This window comes from Sceloporus undulatus, chromosome 1 (genome assembly GCF_019175285.1).
Source record: "Sceloporus undulatus isolate JIND9_A2432 ecotype Alabama chromosome 1, SceUnd_v1.1, whole genome shotgun sequence".
NCBI lineage: Eukaryota > Metazoa > Chordata > Lepidosauria > Squamata > Phrynosomatidae > Sceloporus > Sceloporus undulatus.
The window spans coordinates 173463605-173482543 of record NC_056522.1 but is presented as its reverse complement, the minus strand read 5'-3'; the positions used below and the strand labels follow the sequence as shown (position 1 = coordinate 173482543).

At 41.2% G+C, this 18939-nt stretch overlaps 1 protein-coding gene across 1 annotated transcript; it reads left to right on the top strand.

Annotated features, from left to right (window-relative positions):
- Positions 1-1163: 1163 nt before the first annotated feature.
- LOC121914154 (cysteine-rich venom protein-like) lies at positions 1164-18316 on the top strand. The gene is made up of 8 exons (XM_042437318.1): positions 1164-1257; positions 2169-2230; positions 3178-3288; positions 3802-3892; positions 11282-11427; positions 13477-13568; positions 14133-14221; positions 18048-18316. The coding sequence occupies exons 2-8, from the start codon at positions 2171-2173 to the stop codon at positions 18179-18181; spliced, it is 723 nt and encodes a 240-aa protein (XP_042293252.1). The 5' UTR covers positions 1164-1257; positions 2169-2170; the 3' UTR covers positions 18182-18316.
- Positions 18317-18939: the final 623 nt, after the last annotated feature.

Sequence of the window (18939 nt, the reverse complement as noted above, 5' to 3'; positions counted from 1 at the left end):
CTTTTTAGAAAATCCATTGGCTGGTTTAGCTTTCATAGGACAGGATACTTAGGAGTGATTGAATCTACAATCCTGGCCATTTCCCAGTTCCAAAGAGCAGAGTCACCTTCCAAAGAGCCCCCAGGAATCCATGCGGGTCCATAAGCCACCTGGGCTGAACCATTATAAGGATCCTCCACCCTATAGAGTTTCTGAGTCACAGCAAGTCTACATCTGACCAATTGACAACAGAACAATAGAAAGCTCCACCATTCCCAGATCATCACTCTCTCCTTCTGCACAAAAAACAAGGTCTAGCTTGTGTCCAGCAGTGCGAGGGGGCTAGATACCAGTTCGGACAGACTAATGGTTGTCATGCGGGCTGTGAACTTGGGTTATGGATGCAACTGTATTTCTTTTTTTAACAACAAAATTAGTTTTACTCATAATTCTTACAGGATTCTGTTTATATAAACATCTACTCAAGCTGCACTTCCATTATGGGAAACAGGGCTTGTGGGCAACCAGTATCATGTAGATTGGGGAAAGGTAGCTCTGCCCCATGTGGAATCCCAAGCTTTCATTCTGAAAGTATTCCCTGTGAGTGAGATTAGTGAGTTAGGGGCTCGACAGATGGGCAGCTCTGTGCTGCGCCTGTCTGCCCCACATCATTGCCACTCCCTCCCGGGAGCAAAAAGAAGCTGCTCAAAGCAGCTTCCTGGAAGGGGTGCAATTGGTGTGTGCACCCTAATCACGTCACTTCCTGCCAGCACTATTTGGGTGCTGTGCAATGCTCACACCATCATGGCGCTGCCTGTATGGATGGCGGCGAGCCATAATGTCGGGGTCCACGCAAACTAGCGCTGCTAGGCATGTAAATGCCCAGCCTCATCTAACCCTATTTCACCGGGAGGATGCCACAAAATGCCCATCTGTACTGGGCCTTAATTTCTAGATTGGCTGACTAATGCTAACATCCAAATCCAGATGCCTCTTCAACTGTAGCAAATAAAGGTGTGCCCAGTTTTATCTCAACAAATGTAGTTTGTGTCATTGTTGTTAAACCAATCCATTCACATTAGATCCACAAATCACAGTTAAACACATAGATTTCCTGTGAAACTCCTTTTTATTTTAATAGAAACCAGTTTTGTGCTGATTTCGATCTATTCATTTACAAAGCAGGAAGTGTTCCTGTGATATAAACACCTCCTCAATGCAGCTTCTGTTCAATCACTACAGCTCCTCAAAAACACAGAAAAGACAACACTGGAAGAGGTAATGGAGAAAGGTAACCTATTGGGGGCAAACCTATGATCCTCAAGGCAATAAGAAGACATTCAAGCTGTCGTCTGCAAATAGCACCTAAATTAATTCATTAAGCCCTATATAATATAATAAAAACTATAGGGAGCTGTCTTTGAATTAATTGTCAAAAGGGAAAGTTAAGGAATGGTGGGCAATGACATCTGAAATGAATGAATGAATGAATGAATACTAGATTTCAAGTGTTACTGGAGACGAACTGTCTAATGGAAGTCTTTCCTTAACTGGTAATGGCATTAGAAAGTTTTCTGGCACCTGGGACCCTGCTTTAATATTACTTTTAAACATCTGCTTTATATGACTGTGCTTTACCAGCCTAGTACCTTTTTAAAATCTAGTGGATGTAGAAAGAAAAAGTACCCCTACATTGTTCTAAGTAGGCCTGAAATTTTAATTGTCCTCCGCTTTAGCCCTCCTTGCATTGAGCTGAATGCCTCATCAAGCTAATTTTCTGCATAATTGCAGTGTTAGATTACATAATTAGGCACGAAGTGAAAAGTCCTATACTTTGTCCTCATACATGGCTTACATTTAATATCCTGTATTAAGGCTACAGTAAAGGCTACAGGCTCATAGAAATGGAAAAGGCCCCAAGGACTGAGTAGTACAATTCCCTGCCAGTACAGGAATCCAGAGCTAAAGTATTCTTGATAAGTTGCCATCCAATCTCTATTCAAGCACTTTTTAAAGAATGAGAGTCCACCACTCTGCAAGGTATTCTATTGCAATGCCAGGGTGGCAATCTCACTTGCATAGTTCCTTCTGTATGCAATATGGGGAAATATGAGTCAAATGTGCAGGATTTTGTTGGCTTGGGGGGGGGGGGGAAGGATTCTAATCAAAGTTTCTCTTTGTTTCTTCAGAAATGTCTCTTCAGATCATGTTCCTACTGCTAGCTGTGGTGCTGCAGCAATCCCCAGGAAAGGTATGAGCACCAGGATAGGTCCAGAACATCTGTCAGGCATGGTTTGGCCACAAAATAACAATTCACAGTGGCATCTCTGTGGTGTAATTAATCTACAGTAATTAAATGTGTATAGTCAAGTTATCTACTGCTGCTTTCTATCAGCAGCAGCAGTTGACCCTTGGGCTTGAAACACTTATATCTAGCCCCTGGCAGTGCTCGTTTAGGACCATGATGGTGGTCTGCTTTTGGAGCAGGAGGTGCAGTCACCGTGGTCCCAGCCCAATCTCAGCCGGATTGGGCTCCAGCCATCTTTACCAACCTGTCCTTTGGCCCATTTCTTCTGGAGGATAGACATTAATGCTGGAGGATCCCTTACAGTGCTCTCTCTTTTTTTACTTCCACCTGGGAAGTAAATTATCAGAAGCTGTTTTCAGCTGCTTCATACCTTGGTGAATCTGTAGATAGCCAAGCTGAAGCTCTAGTCCTCAATTTGCATCTCATTTTCTGGGTTGCACAGCCTCTCTCCTTTTGGACTCCATTACTGGCCGGATACTCTGTAGGAAAGGTAGAGACTGATCTTTCACTAACATTTGGTTGTTGTTGTTGCTTTTCCATTTCTGTTTTGCTTTCTGATTTATTTTATTAGCCCCTTTGATTTCTTGTTGGAAAAGGCAGCTGAGATGGAAAGTAGTAAGTTGTGGGTGAATGGGAAAAGGAAAAGTACCAGCATCCAAGGAAGGCAGTAGAGGGATCCATTTTCACTCATGCATTAACATTATGCCCAAATGGTTTCTGAATTTGGAAATTTATAAGATGAATCAGAGTTTATGTTGGTAACTTGAGGCAATGTTAAAGATGAAAATTTCAGCAACCTCTGGCAATGTAATGTAATATAAACATGATTATTGTTTACTAGAATCACAATTGGTGAAAATAATATAAATAGCCATTTTTTTAATCCTTAGGCAGACGTTTTGCTAAGTGAAATTTCTGAAATGTTGAAGGAGGAAATTGTTAACAAACACAATTCTATAAGGAGACAGGTGCAACCAACTGCTAGCAATATGATGAAAATGGTAAGAGACAATAAAGTTGGACTGACACTATACGGGAAAGGGGGGGATTGTATGGTGCTTGGTGTGTAAACAGCTGGCTTGGCCCAATTTGGGCCTGGTCCAGCTGTTTGCATCCACAAACCCCTGCTTACTTTGGATTTGGGGTGAAACTCCAGGGAAAGGTTGAATTAATGGGATAAGTCTGCAGTATTCCACCATAAGTCATTGTGCATTGTATAAACAGGCAGCAGTGGCCTCGGGGTAGAAACAAGGTTTTTCACCTGTGTGAAACCCCTTTGTCCTCAGGACTAAATTCTCAGACACTGATCTAGATAAGAGCAATGTGTACATGGAGTTTCCACACATGTGCTTGCACATCTACTGATGTGCAATTGGGTTTTCCTTTGCTAACCAATCAGCTGGATTTTTTTTAAGCCATATGTATGGGTTGGGACACTAAGGATCTGAATTTAAATCTACATCCCACCCCACCCTACTCTACCCATTTATTATTCTTTTGCTTGCTTTGCTAAGATGTGGAATGAGAAAGCTGCCATGAGTGCGGGAAGATGGGCTAGTAAATGTCAAGCAATATCTAGTCCCAAGGAAGAGCGAATGGTGGATGGTAAGTTAAGGCAATACACTTCAGCCCCTTTCACACATTATAGAGTGGGGTGGGGAAGTACATCTTCTTATTTTGAATGAGAAATCACTATGGAGCATAACCATTTGGTTATAAAATTTCTCATTCACTTTACTCAAGCATAGTGATAGCTTCTAGAGCCCCATCTGAATTTTTTGGAAGGTCATTTCATGTGCTTACCCTATCTTTTAGTGTATTGATCACCTTCTGTCAGCTGGCTTCATTGATAAATGTCTTGATTATATTCCATTTTGATTACTCTACATAGGGCTGTCTTCTCAACTCATAAAAGAGATAAAACCTTGTTCTCTTGTCATACACTTTGCTGAAATTCTAAAGCTTAAGATATCCTTAAGTGCAGTGTGATTTTAATCTGCTTTCTGGTAAATGCTCTTGTTTACAAAGTTCAGAACTCAGTGATCAAGATAACTGAGAGAAAGGCAAGAGATAAAAAAATTAGATAATCATAATACTGATTCCCTAGAAGGGACAAATGGCAGGGTGACCCCAAGTAGAATTCATAGGAAAAAATTGAGATAGGTCTCCAAGTGCTCAAATCAAAAGGACAGCACATATTATATAATGATATCTACACAAACCATTACAATACATTTATGTAGACTTCTTAAAAGAAGCCAGTGTGGTGTAGTGGTTTGAACATTGGACTATAACTCTGGAGACCAGGGCTCAAATTCCTGCTCTTCCATGGAAACCCCTAGGTGACAAGACACACACTCTTAACCTTTGAAACCTCCTAGTTGTCAGAAATGACAAGTCACATAACAGCAACAACATTAAGAACTGTTCTTAATGCCTTTTTTAGTTTTGGAAAACTTTCTGACACTCTGTTGTCTGACTTATTTTGTCAAGTGAGCTCTTCTTGGTCAATTGTTAATGGTGCAGCTACAAAACTGAAGTCTGGGATAAATTTTCTGTAATGATGTAGTCTTCTGTGATAATATAGTATTTGTGTGATGTAGTATTTTGAGTGTTGTAATACAACCCTGGAGACCAGGGTTTAATTCCCTGCATGGCTATGAAAACCATTGGGTGACCTTTGGCAAGTCACATGCTCTCAGCCTCATAGGAAGGAAATAGCAAATCTCCCCTGAGCAAATTTTGCCAAGGAAACTCCATGATAGGTTGACCTTAGTGTCACCATAACTCTGAAATGACTTGAAGGTACAAAGCAATAAGAACAACAGCAATGCCCTGCTAATCCAAGAAATGCTATCAATTTGTTTTGGATTGCACTCGCCTGTTAGAAAGAGGACAATTATTAATTATCTCCACCTTAGATATCTCTGGTTTAATTCTTCCACTTCCCACTGACAGTTCAGGGCTTTATTTGTCAACCCCATATTCAAAGGGTTGCACTGCACACTTACAGTGCTGCTATTTCACTTTTACTGCTCTGGCTGCCTCCTATTGCATTCTGGGGTTTGGCTGAGAATTCTAAATGCCTTTCCGTAAACTGCAAATCCCTTACTGCTACAGTAGGCAGCCAGAGCAGTAAAAGTGGAATAGTAGCACAATAAGAGGGTAGTGCAGTAAGCCAATACATTTTCTTCAGCATTAGGTCTAAATGCTGTAGGTGGTCCTTCCATGTATAGTAGAATATCCCAATATCATCAATGTAGGCCACTGAGAAATTATTTAATCCCTGTTAGATGTTATCAACTAATATCGGGAAGGGGCATTTCTAAGTCCAAAAGGCAGGACCATGAAACCTTACATGAGTGATAAAGGCAGTCTTGGCCTGGTCCTCTGGGCAACATGGGACCTGCCAGTATCCCTTTCTTAGATCCAAGTTGGTAATGCATTTAGCAATCCCAGTGCTCTTTCTCAGGCATCAGTTTATGCTGATATAATCCTTTGCTCCAGCATTTCCTTTGTTTTCCTAGCCACACTATCTTCCTGTGACTCTATATGGGGAAATAGCTATAGGTGAAGCATCTCCTGTTCTAATAAAATTATGAACCCCTTGTTTGGGCCCTAGGAGGTCAGAAAACAAACCTTAATAATTTTGTAATACCTGATGTACCTTCCCTGCCTGTTCCTGAATAAGAGATCCTTCAATATTTGCTTCCTTGACCTCACTATCCTTTAGCCACCACTTTCTCCCAGTAAGGTAATTGCGTCTCCTCCCTAATTTCAGAAATGGTGTACAAAATCAAATTCTCCCTTCTATAATATAGTTTTAACATATTGGTATGCACCATCTTAGACTGATTTTGTTCCCCCAAATTAACCAGATAATGGACATCATTTAGCTGAGTCTGAATCTTAACATTTATTTATCATGAAAACTGCAACTTATTTCCTTTCTCAATAAACACTTCATCATCACAAACACACACTTTTGCTTTCTGGTCACACAAGTTCTTTTGTTTCAGTTGGGCTTTTTGAAGATTCTTTTGAGCCATGCACATAGCTTTTCTTAACAATGTTTGCACATTGTCTATATACATGATAATTGATTCTGGCAGTTGATCTATTTCTCCTTCTCAGCCTTGCTGAACTAAATCCAAAGGTCATCCCACCTTTCTCCCATACAATAACTTAAAGGAACTAAATCCTAAACTTTTTTTCTGGATTAACAAGTAAGAGATGTTGTGGTTTGATGTCCACATCATTCTGATTCTCAGCTACCTATGCTTTCACCATCTCACTCAAGGTTCCATTAAATCTTTCTCCAAACCCTTTGTCTCAGGATGGTAAGGTGTAGAGGTGAGATGCTGGATGCCACACACTTCCCATAGTCTCTTCATCAACTTTGAAGGAAATGATGTTTCCAAACTTCACTAGGAAATCCTAATCTACAAATCACATTCACTAAAGCATTAGCAACAGTTGATGTTTCAGTGTTTGATAAAACAATGGCTTCAGGGAACCTAATAGCATAGTCCACTATAGTTAGAATTGTTGGGGCATACAGATGAGCTATGTCTCGCATGCACACATTCAGAGTTGGTGCATGTAGGCAACCTAAAAGATCTTTGTGAAGAGTCTGCGAAGGCTGTGAGCTGCACAGAAAACTTCCTCCCACACACAGGTTGCAGTGTTGAGCTTCCAGCTTGGAAGGATATATCTCTGGACAGTGAGATTTCACCCAACAGGAAGACATTTAATCTTTGTGCAGAGGTGTTTACAAAGATTACACTGAGTACCAGACAGCCATCTTGAATACTCACTACTATACAGACCAACAAAGTGCTTCGCCAACCACCAAACACAACAACCCATCAACGGAGATAGTCAACTTCTCCTTTATATAGGTGGTCTTCTTGGAAGCCATGTGACAGCCATGCCACCAATGAAACCTGGCTGGTTTCATACCTAGTACCTGTTGCATCAGAATACTACTCATGATGCACTGCTGGCTGACTTCACCTACAGTGCATGTTGCATCGGACTTCCCTTGATGCACAACTCACCAAATGCTGACTCATGCACCTGCCACTTGAACTGTAGTAACCTCTGCTCCAGTTCCACCTAATGGCCACATCCATGTCATTTTCCAGACCGGAGTGCCACATAGTCCTGACAATCCCCTGCTGTTATGCTGGCATCATGCAGTGTGTTCCATGTGTCCTTGCATTTGTCTTATGTGTGATGTAGATCTGATTGTGTGTACCATCCCTGCTAGCTACCCACGTGTGATGTCCCGCAGGTGTTGGCTGTGTGCAAATGTTATCCATGTTGTTCCCAGAACCAACATACTGCAGCCTAAGCTCCCCATTCTGCACAAGCCTCCTGACTCCTGGGATCCTCTTTTTTCCCCTTTTTGAAGATGGGGACAATGTTTGCCCTCCTCCATTCTGCTGGGATCTCTCCTGTTTTCCAGGAGTTTTCAAAGATTATTGCCAATGGCTCCGATATTACATTTGCCAGTTCTTTTAATACCCTTGGATGGAATTTATCTGGTTTCCATCCTTGAGGGTTCCGTGCTGTCGCTCCTGCCTCAACGGTCCCTGCAGCACATGAGTGGCTCCAGGAACTCCAGTCCACACAGTCCCTGTTGTAAGAACAGCTCAAGGTGGCCAAGGAGGTGTACAAGAAGGGAGCAGATTGGTGAAGCCAGGAAGGTCCTCCTTTGCCGGTGGGGGATCCAGTCTGGCTCTCGACACAGCACCTTTCTCTTTAGTGACTGTGTCAGTTGTTGGATGCCCAGTTTGTGGGGCTTTACAAGATTATGGCCCAGGTCAATCCAATGGCTTTCTGGCTCCAATTTCCATGGAAGTGGTAGATCCACCTGGTCTTCCACCTCCCTTGGTTGCTCCCCACTACAGGGCTTCGGTCTGTTGTCTCCTTAAGCCAGGTGTCCCCCATCCTATATCTGTGCATTTCATTTTTCCACCCTTAGTGCAGTACCTTACATTTCTCCCTGATGAAGTTCATTTTGTTAGCTGTGGCCCAGCTTTCTAGTCTATTCAGGTCATTTTGAATTTTGATCCTGTCCTCTAGAGTATTAGCTATTCCTCCTAATTTGGTGTCATCTGCAAATTTGATAGAGAATATCTTTGTTACTATACAGTGGCAATATGTATATTGAAGAAAGCTTTCTTCTTGGCACCTATTGCGTCTGTGAATTTGCATCCAGCTGAACTGTTCAGGGGGGTGAGAGTTTAACTCAAGCACACTCCCCACAAATCCAATTCTAGAATCTTCAGCAATTCACTGGGATGCTTTTAATGATCACTTCACAGATAAAATCTCTTGGATAAGAAGATAAATTTAAGGTCCTGGATGGCTGTCCAGGAAGGAAATGCAGTTAGGCTTCAACTATTATTAATGCATCTCTCAGAGAGGAAAGTTTTCCATCCTGTTTAAAAGAATTGATGGTTATGACCACTTCTAAAAATTTCTTCCTAGATTCCCTGGACTTAAACACTATAGACCAGTTTCAAATCTCCCTTTTCTGGGGAAGGTGCTCGAGAGGACAGTTGCCATCCAACTCCAGGCAGTCTTGGATGATACAAATTATCTAGGCCGATTTCAAACTGGCTTCAGACCAGGATACGGACTGCTCTGATTGAGACTGCATGCCTTAGCGGATGCTGTTTGTTTGAGCATTGTCAGGGGGAGTATGTCTCTGCTGATGCTTTTGGATCTCTCAGTGGTGTTCAATATCATCAACCATGGTATCCCTCTGGAATGCCTGGGGGATTTGGACATTGGCGACACTGTGCTTCAGTGGTTCTGGTCCTATCTTTCAGGTAGGTTCCAGATGGTAGTACTTTGAGATAGCTGCTCCTCTGAAAATGAGCTCTTATATGGCATGCCACAAGGTGCCAATCCTAGCCTAAATGCTATTCAACATCTACATGAAACTGCTGGGAGAGATCATCCAGAGGCATGGGGCAAGGTACTATCAGTATGCTGATGACATGGATAATGTGTCTCCTCTGAATGAATGCCTGGAGGCTGGATGAGGAGAAACAAATTGAAACTGAATCCAGACAAGTCAGAGATGCTGACTGTCAAAGGTCCTAGCCTGGGTTTGGAGATATGTCAACCAGTCCCGGATGGAGTTACACTCCCCCGATAAACTTATGTTTGCAGCTTGGGGGTACTTCTGGATCCAGCATTTCAAATGACAGCTGAGATAGATGTGATGGCCAGATGGTTACTATCAGCTTTGGGTGATAAGCCAGCTGTGCCCCTACCTAAAGTTAGAGGAGCTAAAATGGTAGTGTATATGCTAATAACCTTAATACTGTACTTCTGCAATGAGCTGTACATTGGGATACTTGTGTACCAAGTTTGGAACTTCAGCTAGTTCAAAACATGACAGTCAGATTGATTACTCAGACATCTAGGAGTGATCACATTACACCAATATTAAAATGGTTCCACTGGTTGCCAGTTAGTTAGGTCTCAGTCCAGGTCACCTACAGCATTGCCTCCTGCCGTATAATCTGTCCCGTAGCCTGAGGTACCCAAGTCAGTCAGGGCTAGGTTGACAACAGTCAGCCAGGGGTCTTTTTCTTCAGCTGCTCCTAGACTGTGGAATGACCTGAATACACTGTCTGAATTTAAAGGGCATTAAAGATCAATCTCTTATGGCAGGCTTATCCACATATTTTAAATTGTTAATTTTAAACGATGAATTTTAAATGTGGATTGTTTTAATATGTGTATATCTTATTTGTCTTTTTAAATTGATGTGTATTTTACCTGATGTGTTTTAACTGATATTGTTAGTTGATTGTTGTTGCTCCCCACACTGTCATATTTCTCCAACTGTCTGTCTCCTGTGTATGTGAACTGACCTCCTCTCCCAGGACTGTCTGCTGTGCTCTGCCCAAGAAATCCTCCTATTTCCTAATATGCTGCAGAATGGATAAATGATCCTCAAGTTGCTATACCTTGTCTTGGAACAGGGCAACCAACTTGTATTTGGTGTAGATTAAGTTACCCATATCCTCTAATAAGAACACAAACATACCACAGCTGTTGCAGATAACTGCAGCAGCTCCCCCACATTCATATTCAGTAGTCTTAAATAGGCACTAAAACAGAACTCAGGGCCTACCCCTCAAACTCCCCCAGTAAACATCATTTTAAAACACCTCTGGTGTGAGCCCAGCACTATTCACAAAGCTCCAGGGACTGAGGCTGCAGCTATATAGAGATCTACTGGTTGCTCTTCCTGCCATGAAGTCTCTCATTCACTTCCTGTCTTCCTGAGACCAAATAGTAAGGAAGAGGATCTGGGGTTTCACACAATAAAGTACTAATGAGCATGTGCAACCACACTTCCACTCAGCTTACACAAACAATCAGCCCTGACCTAACAAATACAAGGTCACCAAACTACAATAGAAAAATAGATGCTAATGTGCATATTAGGAAGTCTCCACTAAACCCAAACAAATATAATAGACTTACCTCAAAAGACCCTCATCCTTGACCCAACAAACTTTCCCAAAAGACTCTGTGGGGCTGGGGAGATTTCACCCAACCAGCTCACTTTATGCTGCCTCTTCCACCACACCAAAGGAAAAGAACCCTGTTGGTGTCACCTGTTAGCCAAGCTCTCTTTATCAAGCTCCAGGAACTGGGGCTGAAGCTATATAGAGAACCAGTGGCTACTCGCTCCTTTCTTCACCAAGTCTCTGACTCGCTTCCTTTGAGCAGAAGCTCCACTTCTCTCAATCAAGTAGCTGATTATCCACCTGCTTGTCTCTTTTGCATACTTAGGGCTTGGCTTTCTACCTGCTTCTGTCTATACCACTGATTCTGAACCCTCAAATTCACTAGATTAAGCACACCTCAAATCTAACCACTGGTGCACATGTTGGAATCCATTAAGATTATCTTACTACAAATTTGTTAGGTGATAATACAATACTATTTCTGTTGCAGACGTCCTATGTGGTGAGCTTATACTAGAAACAAATTATGGCACCTTGTGGTCTGATGCAATTGAATCACTTTCAAGAGGAAAGAATTACTTCCAGTACCGCACTGGGGCAACTGACCCAACCAAAAATATCCATGGCTATACTCAGGTATGAAGGCAAACACCATTTATTTGTGGCAAGGTATCTGGGTGACTAATGATGTAATCTTCAAAATACTTACTTCTTTACACCTGCCCTTGTGTATCACATAAAGCTTAGACCTCAAAGGTGTGCTTACTTGGAGGGATGTCGGCGATGCTTTGATCTGGATTTCCTGCATGGCAGGGGGTTGGACTGGATGGCCCTTGCGGTCTCTTCCAACTCTATGATTCTATGATTGGATCAAGGGCACACTCCTCCCTTCATTTTGAGAGCAAGATTGAGTTGAAAGTTGAGAGTCATCAGCTGAAACCAACTGGTGGCTTAGATACTACTGAGGTGGAGAATATGCTTCAGGTTTTAGTCCAAAGTTCAAAGGATGTGTTCACCTTATTTTGAGGATATGTCTGGCACTGTGAATAATGTTTCAAAACTTGAGAGCAAGGTCCAGAGGAAATTAACTGCTTCACAACTACTGTATTAGATTTGCTGACTTCCTGTGCAGCAGGGGCTTCAGACTCTCTCTCACCTTCCTTCCTCTCTGTGTGTATGAAAAGAGCTCATTCTCTTGTCAAAAGGACAGTTGCTGAGACTTCCAACATCCCTGGCAGGAAAGTGACATTGTCTGTGCCATTATTCGTCCAGGAACAGCACGTGTGGAGTTACTTTCCATTGTCATGATGGGATATAGTGTCAATTTGCTACAGGAGCTAGGGAGAAGCGGCTCCTCCTCCTCTGCATTTCCCTCTGGACATTATCGAATGGGGCAAAATTGGAAGTTTAAAGTGGGGCCAATGCAGGGTCATCCAGGGCTTAGGGACAAATTAGCAGCTGCTTTTCACATGACACTGCAGGCAATCAGAAGAGAATCCATGGAGAATGTAAGGTCAATCAGAAAATAAGTATATTCACAAAACTACCGGATTTACGTTTCTATTTTGCTTGTGAATTGACTCTACTCACGTAATGTCTGCTGTGTGAAAAACCAAGGCTCCAGGTGCATCCAGTTTGCTGTTTTGTTTTTGTCTGTTTTGTATGGTGTGTATGTGTTGTTTCAATTTGTTTGTTTTAATTATAATTGATTTAATAATTTTTAAGGGGGGGAGGGAAGTAGATTTTGATATATATTGTATTGTATTTTATTATTGTTAGCCGCCCCGATTGACCTCAAAGGGGCAGGATATAAATAAAGTTTATTATTATTATTATTTGTTTCCTGATTTCCCAAGCTACCTTTCTGTACCAAAGAGGGAGAATCTTAAAGGAATACACACACACTTCCCTTGCCCAGCCTCTTTGTGTCTGGTTTTAGGAATTTGCAAAAGGCAGCCTCATTCTGCCTTCCTCTGAAACACCTTTTGGGGCTTCTGTGACAAAGAGGAGTCCCCCCCCTCGGTATGCCCCCCTCCCCTCCCTGGAGCATGTGTGTGTGTGTGTGTGTGTGTGTGTGTGTGTGTATTTGTGGAAATGACACTTTGGAGCATGCTCAGATAAGGTATTTCTAAGTAGGCAACAAGGATTTGTTTGTCTTCTTTTGACAGCCCAATTCGCATTGGGCCCACTTTAATGTGTTTTTAACCCATTGTTGTGCTCTGTGTGTGATAACCAATAGCAAATAGGATTGCTTTTCTGGGATGCCACCACTTTAACCATCTTTGGGTTGGAAGCACATAGGACCTACATGTAATAAGTCCCTTTTTAATTCAAGTGTTTCTCACTTTGCGTGCACTGGCTTAGAACAAGCTCACACTTTTGCCGTCTTGTTAGCACAGCAATGCCACATTTACAAAGAATTCTGTACAGACATTAGTATTTTTCCGCTCCTCATTTCTCCTTCTTAGAGAGCATATACATACCTGTGCCATGCGTATGAAGCCACACATGGAATGTTAGAAAAATATTTGCTTCTTATTTCTTTACAAATGTTGTGATTCCTTTGTTGGGTTATTATAATTTTTGTCAAAATTGGAACTATCCAGTTTATATCCAAACAACAAATTGTACTTTATGCTTCTGAAAACGCCCTAGTTTTAACATGTACCCACTTTATGGTCTTAGATTGTCTGGCATAATTCAGACCAGGTTGGATGTGCACTTGCCTTCTGTCCTGAAGGAACCAAGTTCATATATGTTTGCCGTTACTGTCCTGCGTAAGTATTGCTTTGGCTGCTCCAACAGTATTTTAAATACTTTCTCACGTAATCTAGTTCCCATATGCTGAGAGTAGTTTATAAGAATGAGGGGACTGTCACTGTTTTTTAAAAATATATCTTTATTAAAGTTCATGTATATTTTTTTCTATAAAGCAAAAATAAGACAAGTCCATTTAACAATACAGTAATTTAATAAAACATATCATCAAATAGACTGAATAACTAGACTGGTTCTATATACAGATGTACCTTGAAAATTGCATTTGATAAATCAATTAACGTCTCAGATCCTCATGCTTCCAGAAGAAATTTCCATTTTTGTTTGCATTGCTGCAGTGATCTGCCATTTGCTAACATAGATAAATTATCCATTAATGCAAATTAATGTATTTTGGTTTCCCATTCTTTGACTGGAGGACTATGGGATTTCTTCCAATGCTGTTTTTTGCATACAGTTCCCCACCCCAAAATTTGAACTATAAGATCCATTATATAATCTTATTTGTTTCTTAAAAGTTGCACTCTGATGAGAAATTTTATTACATTGATTTGTAATTTCAGTGGAAACATAAAAGGACAACTGAACACACCATACAAAGCAGGCCCACCATGTGGAGACTGCCTTGGGAGCTGTGAGGATAATCTCTGTTGTAAGTTATTGGTGATACTCTCTATTTATTTATTTATTTATTTATTTTCCCCCAGTTCAGGACTCAAAGTGCCTTACAACACTTAAAACAAAAGCTAAAAATTCACAACATACCAAAGATAAAATTGCAATTAATTATTCAAAAGAAAACCAGTTAAAACATAAATCCTTGTAAAAGAAAACCAAACACAGTGTGCAATACCTGTTCTTCCTATGAAATCAACCCTGAAGATCTTCATCTTCTTGTGAAAAATAACAGGGAGAGTCCTATCTTAGAGCCTTATCACACGTGGGGGATTTGCAGCTCAGATCTGCAGTCACTCCTGTTCTAGCAACGCAAAATGTGATGATTTTTCACACCAGATCTGCAGTCGCTCCTGTCTAGCAATGTGAATTCACATTAAAACGTGATGCCTTACCACACCTGGTTGCCTTTCTGTTGCCCTTCTGAATTGAGGGGGAAGCGGAGTCAGTTCAATTCCAGACAAGTCACATGATGCAGATTCAAGCAAGGCGTGGTGGGTGCACATTGTATTACCACACCAGAATGTACTTTGAGGGTTCAGTGATTCGAATTGGCGCCCTTACACATGGTCAATGGGGCTTTGGATGCTGTCCTACTTCCCTGCCCCCTTCTTAGCGGTCTTCCTTCATCAGGATACAGGAGCAGTCAGGGGATGATGAGATAGGTCGCAGGGGTCACTGGAGCCAGGATCGGACTGAAGGAGCAGACAGGGAATGATGAGATAGGCCGCAGGGGGGTCACTGGGGCCAAGATTGGGCTGAAGAAGCAGGCAGGGGATGATGAGATAGGTTGCAGGGGATCACTGGGACCAGGATCGGACTGAAGGAGCAGCCAGGGGATGGTGGGATAGGTCGCAGGAGGTCACTGGGGCCAAGATTGGGCTGAAGGAGCAGTCAGGGGATGATGGGATGGGTGGCAGGGTGACAGAGAGTATGAAATGGCATGAAGGAGGAGGAGGGGGATGATGGAGCAGGATGCAGGGTGTCAAGGGGGGTGACATCGGAGTGATCTTCCACACCAGACCAATTCGAGATGAGATTGAAGTGAGCTTGAAAGTGAATTCTGTGAATTCACTTTTTTTCTGATTTCACCAAAATGAGGGGTCACTTTGGAATCACTACGGAAGCGCCACAGAAGGCGCGCCCATAGAAAGGAATCTTGTCTGATAACACATTTACGTTATGATGTGAATTCGCATTGTTGGACCCACAGTCAGCCCAGATCTGAGCCCGCAAAATCTCCAAAAAGCTTTGTGTGATAAACACATTAGCCTTTCTGAGAAGGTCCCCAGATATAGCCAATGGCAAGACCCCTGATCTCAGAGCAAATAACTAGTGGCAGCTATGTATGCACTCTGCAGCTCAGTGGGATGTGCAAGTAGTCAGCTTCCTAGCTTCAGAGCAGAGAGATCCAGATCTTTTGGGAAGATCTAGAGTTAACAGGTAATTTGAAAAAACTCATGGTAAAAGGGGTAAATCCTGGTTTTGGTGCTGAGTGGGCTGGCTGTCATCCAGCCTGATCATACCAGAACTGTGCTTAGGGTTGTGCATCGTCTGGTCTCCCCACTGGTGGAATGGGGCTAGGCTGTTGTATTTAGTTCATATAGACAGGGTCATTTTTTTTACACTTTTATACCTATTTAATTTCTAAAAGAAAATTATTAGTTCTTAGGTATAGAGACAAGAAAAGTAGTAGTGATCTCATTACAAAGTAAACAAAACCTATTCACTTTGCAACACTGATATTGTTTATAAGCATTTAAACAGGACTGCTTGCTTTCTGCTAATGTCACCATGTGAATTTTATGACATCTCAGTAAACAGAGAAGTGATTGTGGCAGGAAGCATTTCCTAAAGTTGTCTGGGGCCAGGCCATATAGGCCTCCCTAATACAGATATATCTTAGTTAATGAAGTAGATGTATTCCTCAGCATTACATATTTAATAGAAAAATTGATAGCAGGGGCAGATATAACATGGAAAGAACAGGGGTAGGTTTCTGCATCATAAAACAGATGAGTAGTTCATAGAACCATAGAATCTTGTGATCCATTTATTATTATTATTATTATTATTATTATTATTATTATTATTATTATTATTCCCCTTTCATAGAATTGGATGAGGCCACAAGGGCCATCCAGTCCAACCCTGTGCCACGCACAATCAAATCACTCCCAACAGATGACTTGTTTAAAAAACCCCAAAAGAGGGATACTCCACCACTCTCTGAGGAAGCATGTTTCAGCAAACTCTTTATATAAAACCAACAATGTATACACGTGAAATGAAACAACTCAGTCACATAAGCCTTGCATAAGTGAATAAACATATTTAGACCCTCCTAGAGGCCACTTGAAAACATATTCTAAAATGTATCCAGGAATGATATTATCTTCCATATTTCTTACAATTCCTATTTTGGTGGCCAAATGTACAGATTTATATTTTTAAATATATATATATATAAATGCTGAGGCTAGCTGGTGTTGTTTTCTGATTTCCTCTTTTCTACCATTTTGCAGTCCACACATTCTCAGTAAGGTATTCTGAATGCAGCTGCTGTTTACCTTGCCTGCTACATGGAGGACACACAACTAGACTAGGATTGGCTACTGTAGGCTGTGCTTCCTAGCTGAAGTATTGCATTGTTTACTGCAGACACCTGCAGTATAATCTGTCACTGAAAGTCTGTATTTCAGTTAAATGTGGTATTACTGTAAATATCACTAGCACTGAAGTAACTTGCACCTTATGAATTCTATTTCTGGTACAAATAAGTAAGACATTGGGCCTATACAGAGTAGCACTTTGTTCCATCCTGTGGGTGGAGTTAGGGTTCAGCCTCTGCACGCTGGACACCCTAACTCCACCCATGACGCCATTTTTGCGCACACCAGTCTACATGGTGTGTGTCATCATGGTGCGACTCCAGCACTGCATGTACATGATGCAGCCCAAAGGGGCATCATAAAGTCATGCTGCCGTGGCTATGGCGCCCCTTGGAGGGCACAAAAAGCAGCTGCCTTTTATGGCTCCATTTTGCACTCCCCAGATACCGGATTGGGGCTGAAGCATGAGGTTGACATGTCCCTCGATCCGGGGCAAAAAGGGCGGCATCCTGACGCTCTTTTGGAGCAATTTATAAAGCCTCATTAGCCCAAAACACACTGCAGAAATAATCCAGTTTGAGACTCCTTTAACTACCATGGCTCAATACAGGTAACTGTAGTTTTGTGAGACATTCTGCCATCTCTGTCAGAGAGCTCTGGTGCCACAATAAACTACAATTCCCAGGATTCCCTAGCACTGATCCAGAGCAGTTAATGCGACCTTGAACTGGATTATTTCTGCAATTTGTTTTGGACCCTAGTCTCTCTGCTCTAGCTTTTGGTTTCACTCAAGGACAGCTCTAAATGAAACATGTATACATCTACGTATATAAATCTTTTAAATGGCCAGATCTAAATAACAATGGCGGGTTCCCTGTGTTTTGAAATAGAATGCTTCAGAATCAGGACGACAAACATTTTTGCTCTTTAGAGTAAACCACATTGACTGTTAGAAGAATAAGATAATACAGTACAAGTTAAACTAAGCCTCTTTGCAATTGTTTTTCTAAAAAAGAGAATAGATGGCCATCTATTGGGAGTGTTTTGCTTATATGTTCCTGCATAGCAGGGGGATTGGACTGGATGGCTGAGTCTTCTTGTATCTTCTTGTATCTTGTATCTGTGAGAGAAGGAGTAATAAATAGCTGATCACTTTCTCTGTCTTGCAACTAATTTCATTTTTTGTTTCAGTGCTTTCAGATAGCTCATGCCCATATAGAGATGCATATGATGATTGTGATGACCTAGTAGAGTCTTTCACGTGCGGACAGAAGTTTGTTGAAGAACAATGTCTAGCCTCCTGCAAATGCCCCAGAGATAAATAATATATACACAAAAATTACAAGATTCCTCCTCAGAGAATACTTCACTGAAGAATAATGTAATTGAACATTAAAAATGTTTTTTGAAAACTGACTAAAAATTAGCAGCTGAAATCAGAAGTGTAAAAATAAAGCAGGTCAAAGAGGAATTTATCAGTCTATGTTCTCCCTCTCTTCTTTGCTGATTGTTCTGTTTTACAAAATATTTTCAGTACTTTTACAGATAAAGACAAATCTTTAAAGCTAAAGATAAATCTCAGAATGCAGTATATAACATGGCTGCTGCTTCTTTTTAAGTTTTTGTTCTCCACCTATAATCTTAACTTCACCATGAATTTAAATCCTGGTTAGAATAGCAGTTAAGATGTCATTTGTACTGTATGTTATTCAGTAAGCTCTTTATAATACTTTTATAACTACTTTGAGTTGCACATAGGTGTGATGGTAATTATTAATTGTCTTTCAAAAAGTTTCTGATATTAATTTAATTTAGAAAAGAACCAGGAAATGTTATGCAAAACTGTTTAGTTCCCCATTGGATATTGATTATTAAATGCCAGTTCACAATTCCTTTCTTCATGGATCACCACAAATATATTACAATTATATTTTCTTCTTATGTGCTTTGGAGAATATTACATTCATCCATTCAGTATGTAGTACAGAAAGTTGACCTTTTTACTATCTGAAGAAGACTATATTTTGAGGGACATTTGTTTTGATGACCATGAATCATGACAGAGTTAGGCTTCAAAGGCTTC

Excerpts from the sequence above, each read along its gene's own strand:
- LOC121914154 (XM_042437318.1), top strand. The coding sequence starts at position 2,171 with ATGTCTCTTCAGATCATGTTCCTACTGCTAGCTGTGGTGCTGCAGCAA. Across the intron at positions 2,231-3,177 it reads TGCAGCAATCCCCAGGAAAG|GCAGACGTTTTGCTAAGTGA; the intron begins GTATGAGCACCA and ends TTTAATCCTTAG. Across the intron at positions 3,893-11,281 it reads GGAAGAGCGAATGGTGGATG|ACGTCCTATGTGGTGAGCTT; the intron begins GTAAGTTAAGGC and ends TTTCTGTTGCAG.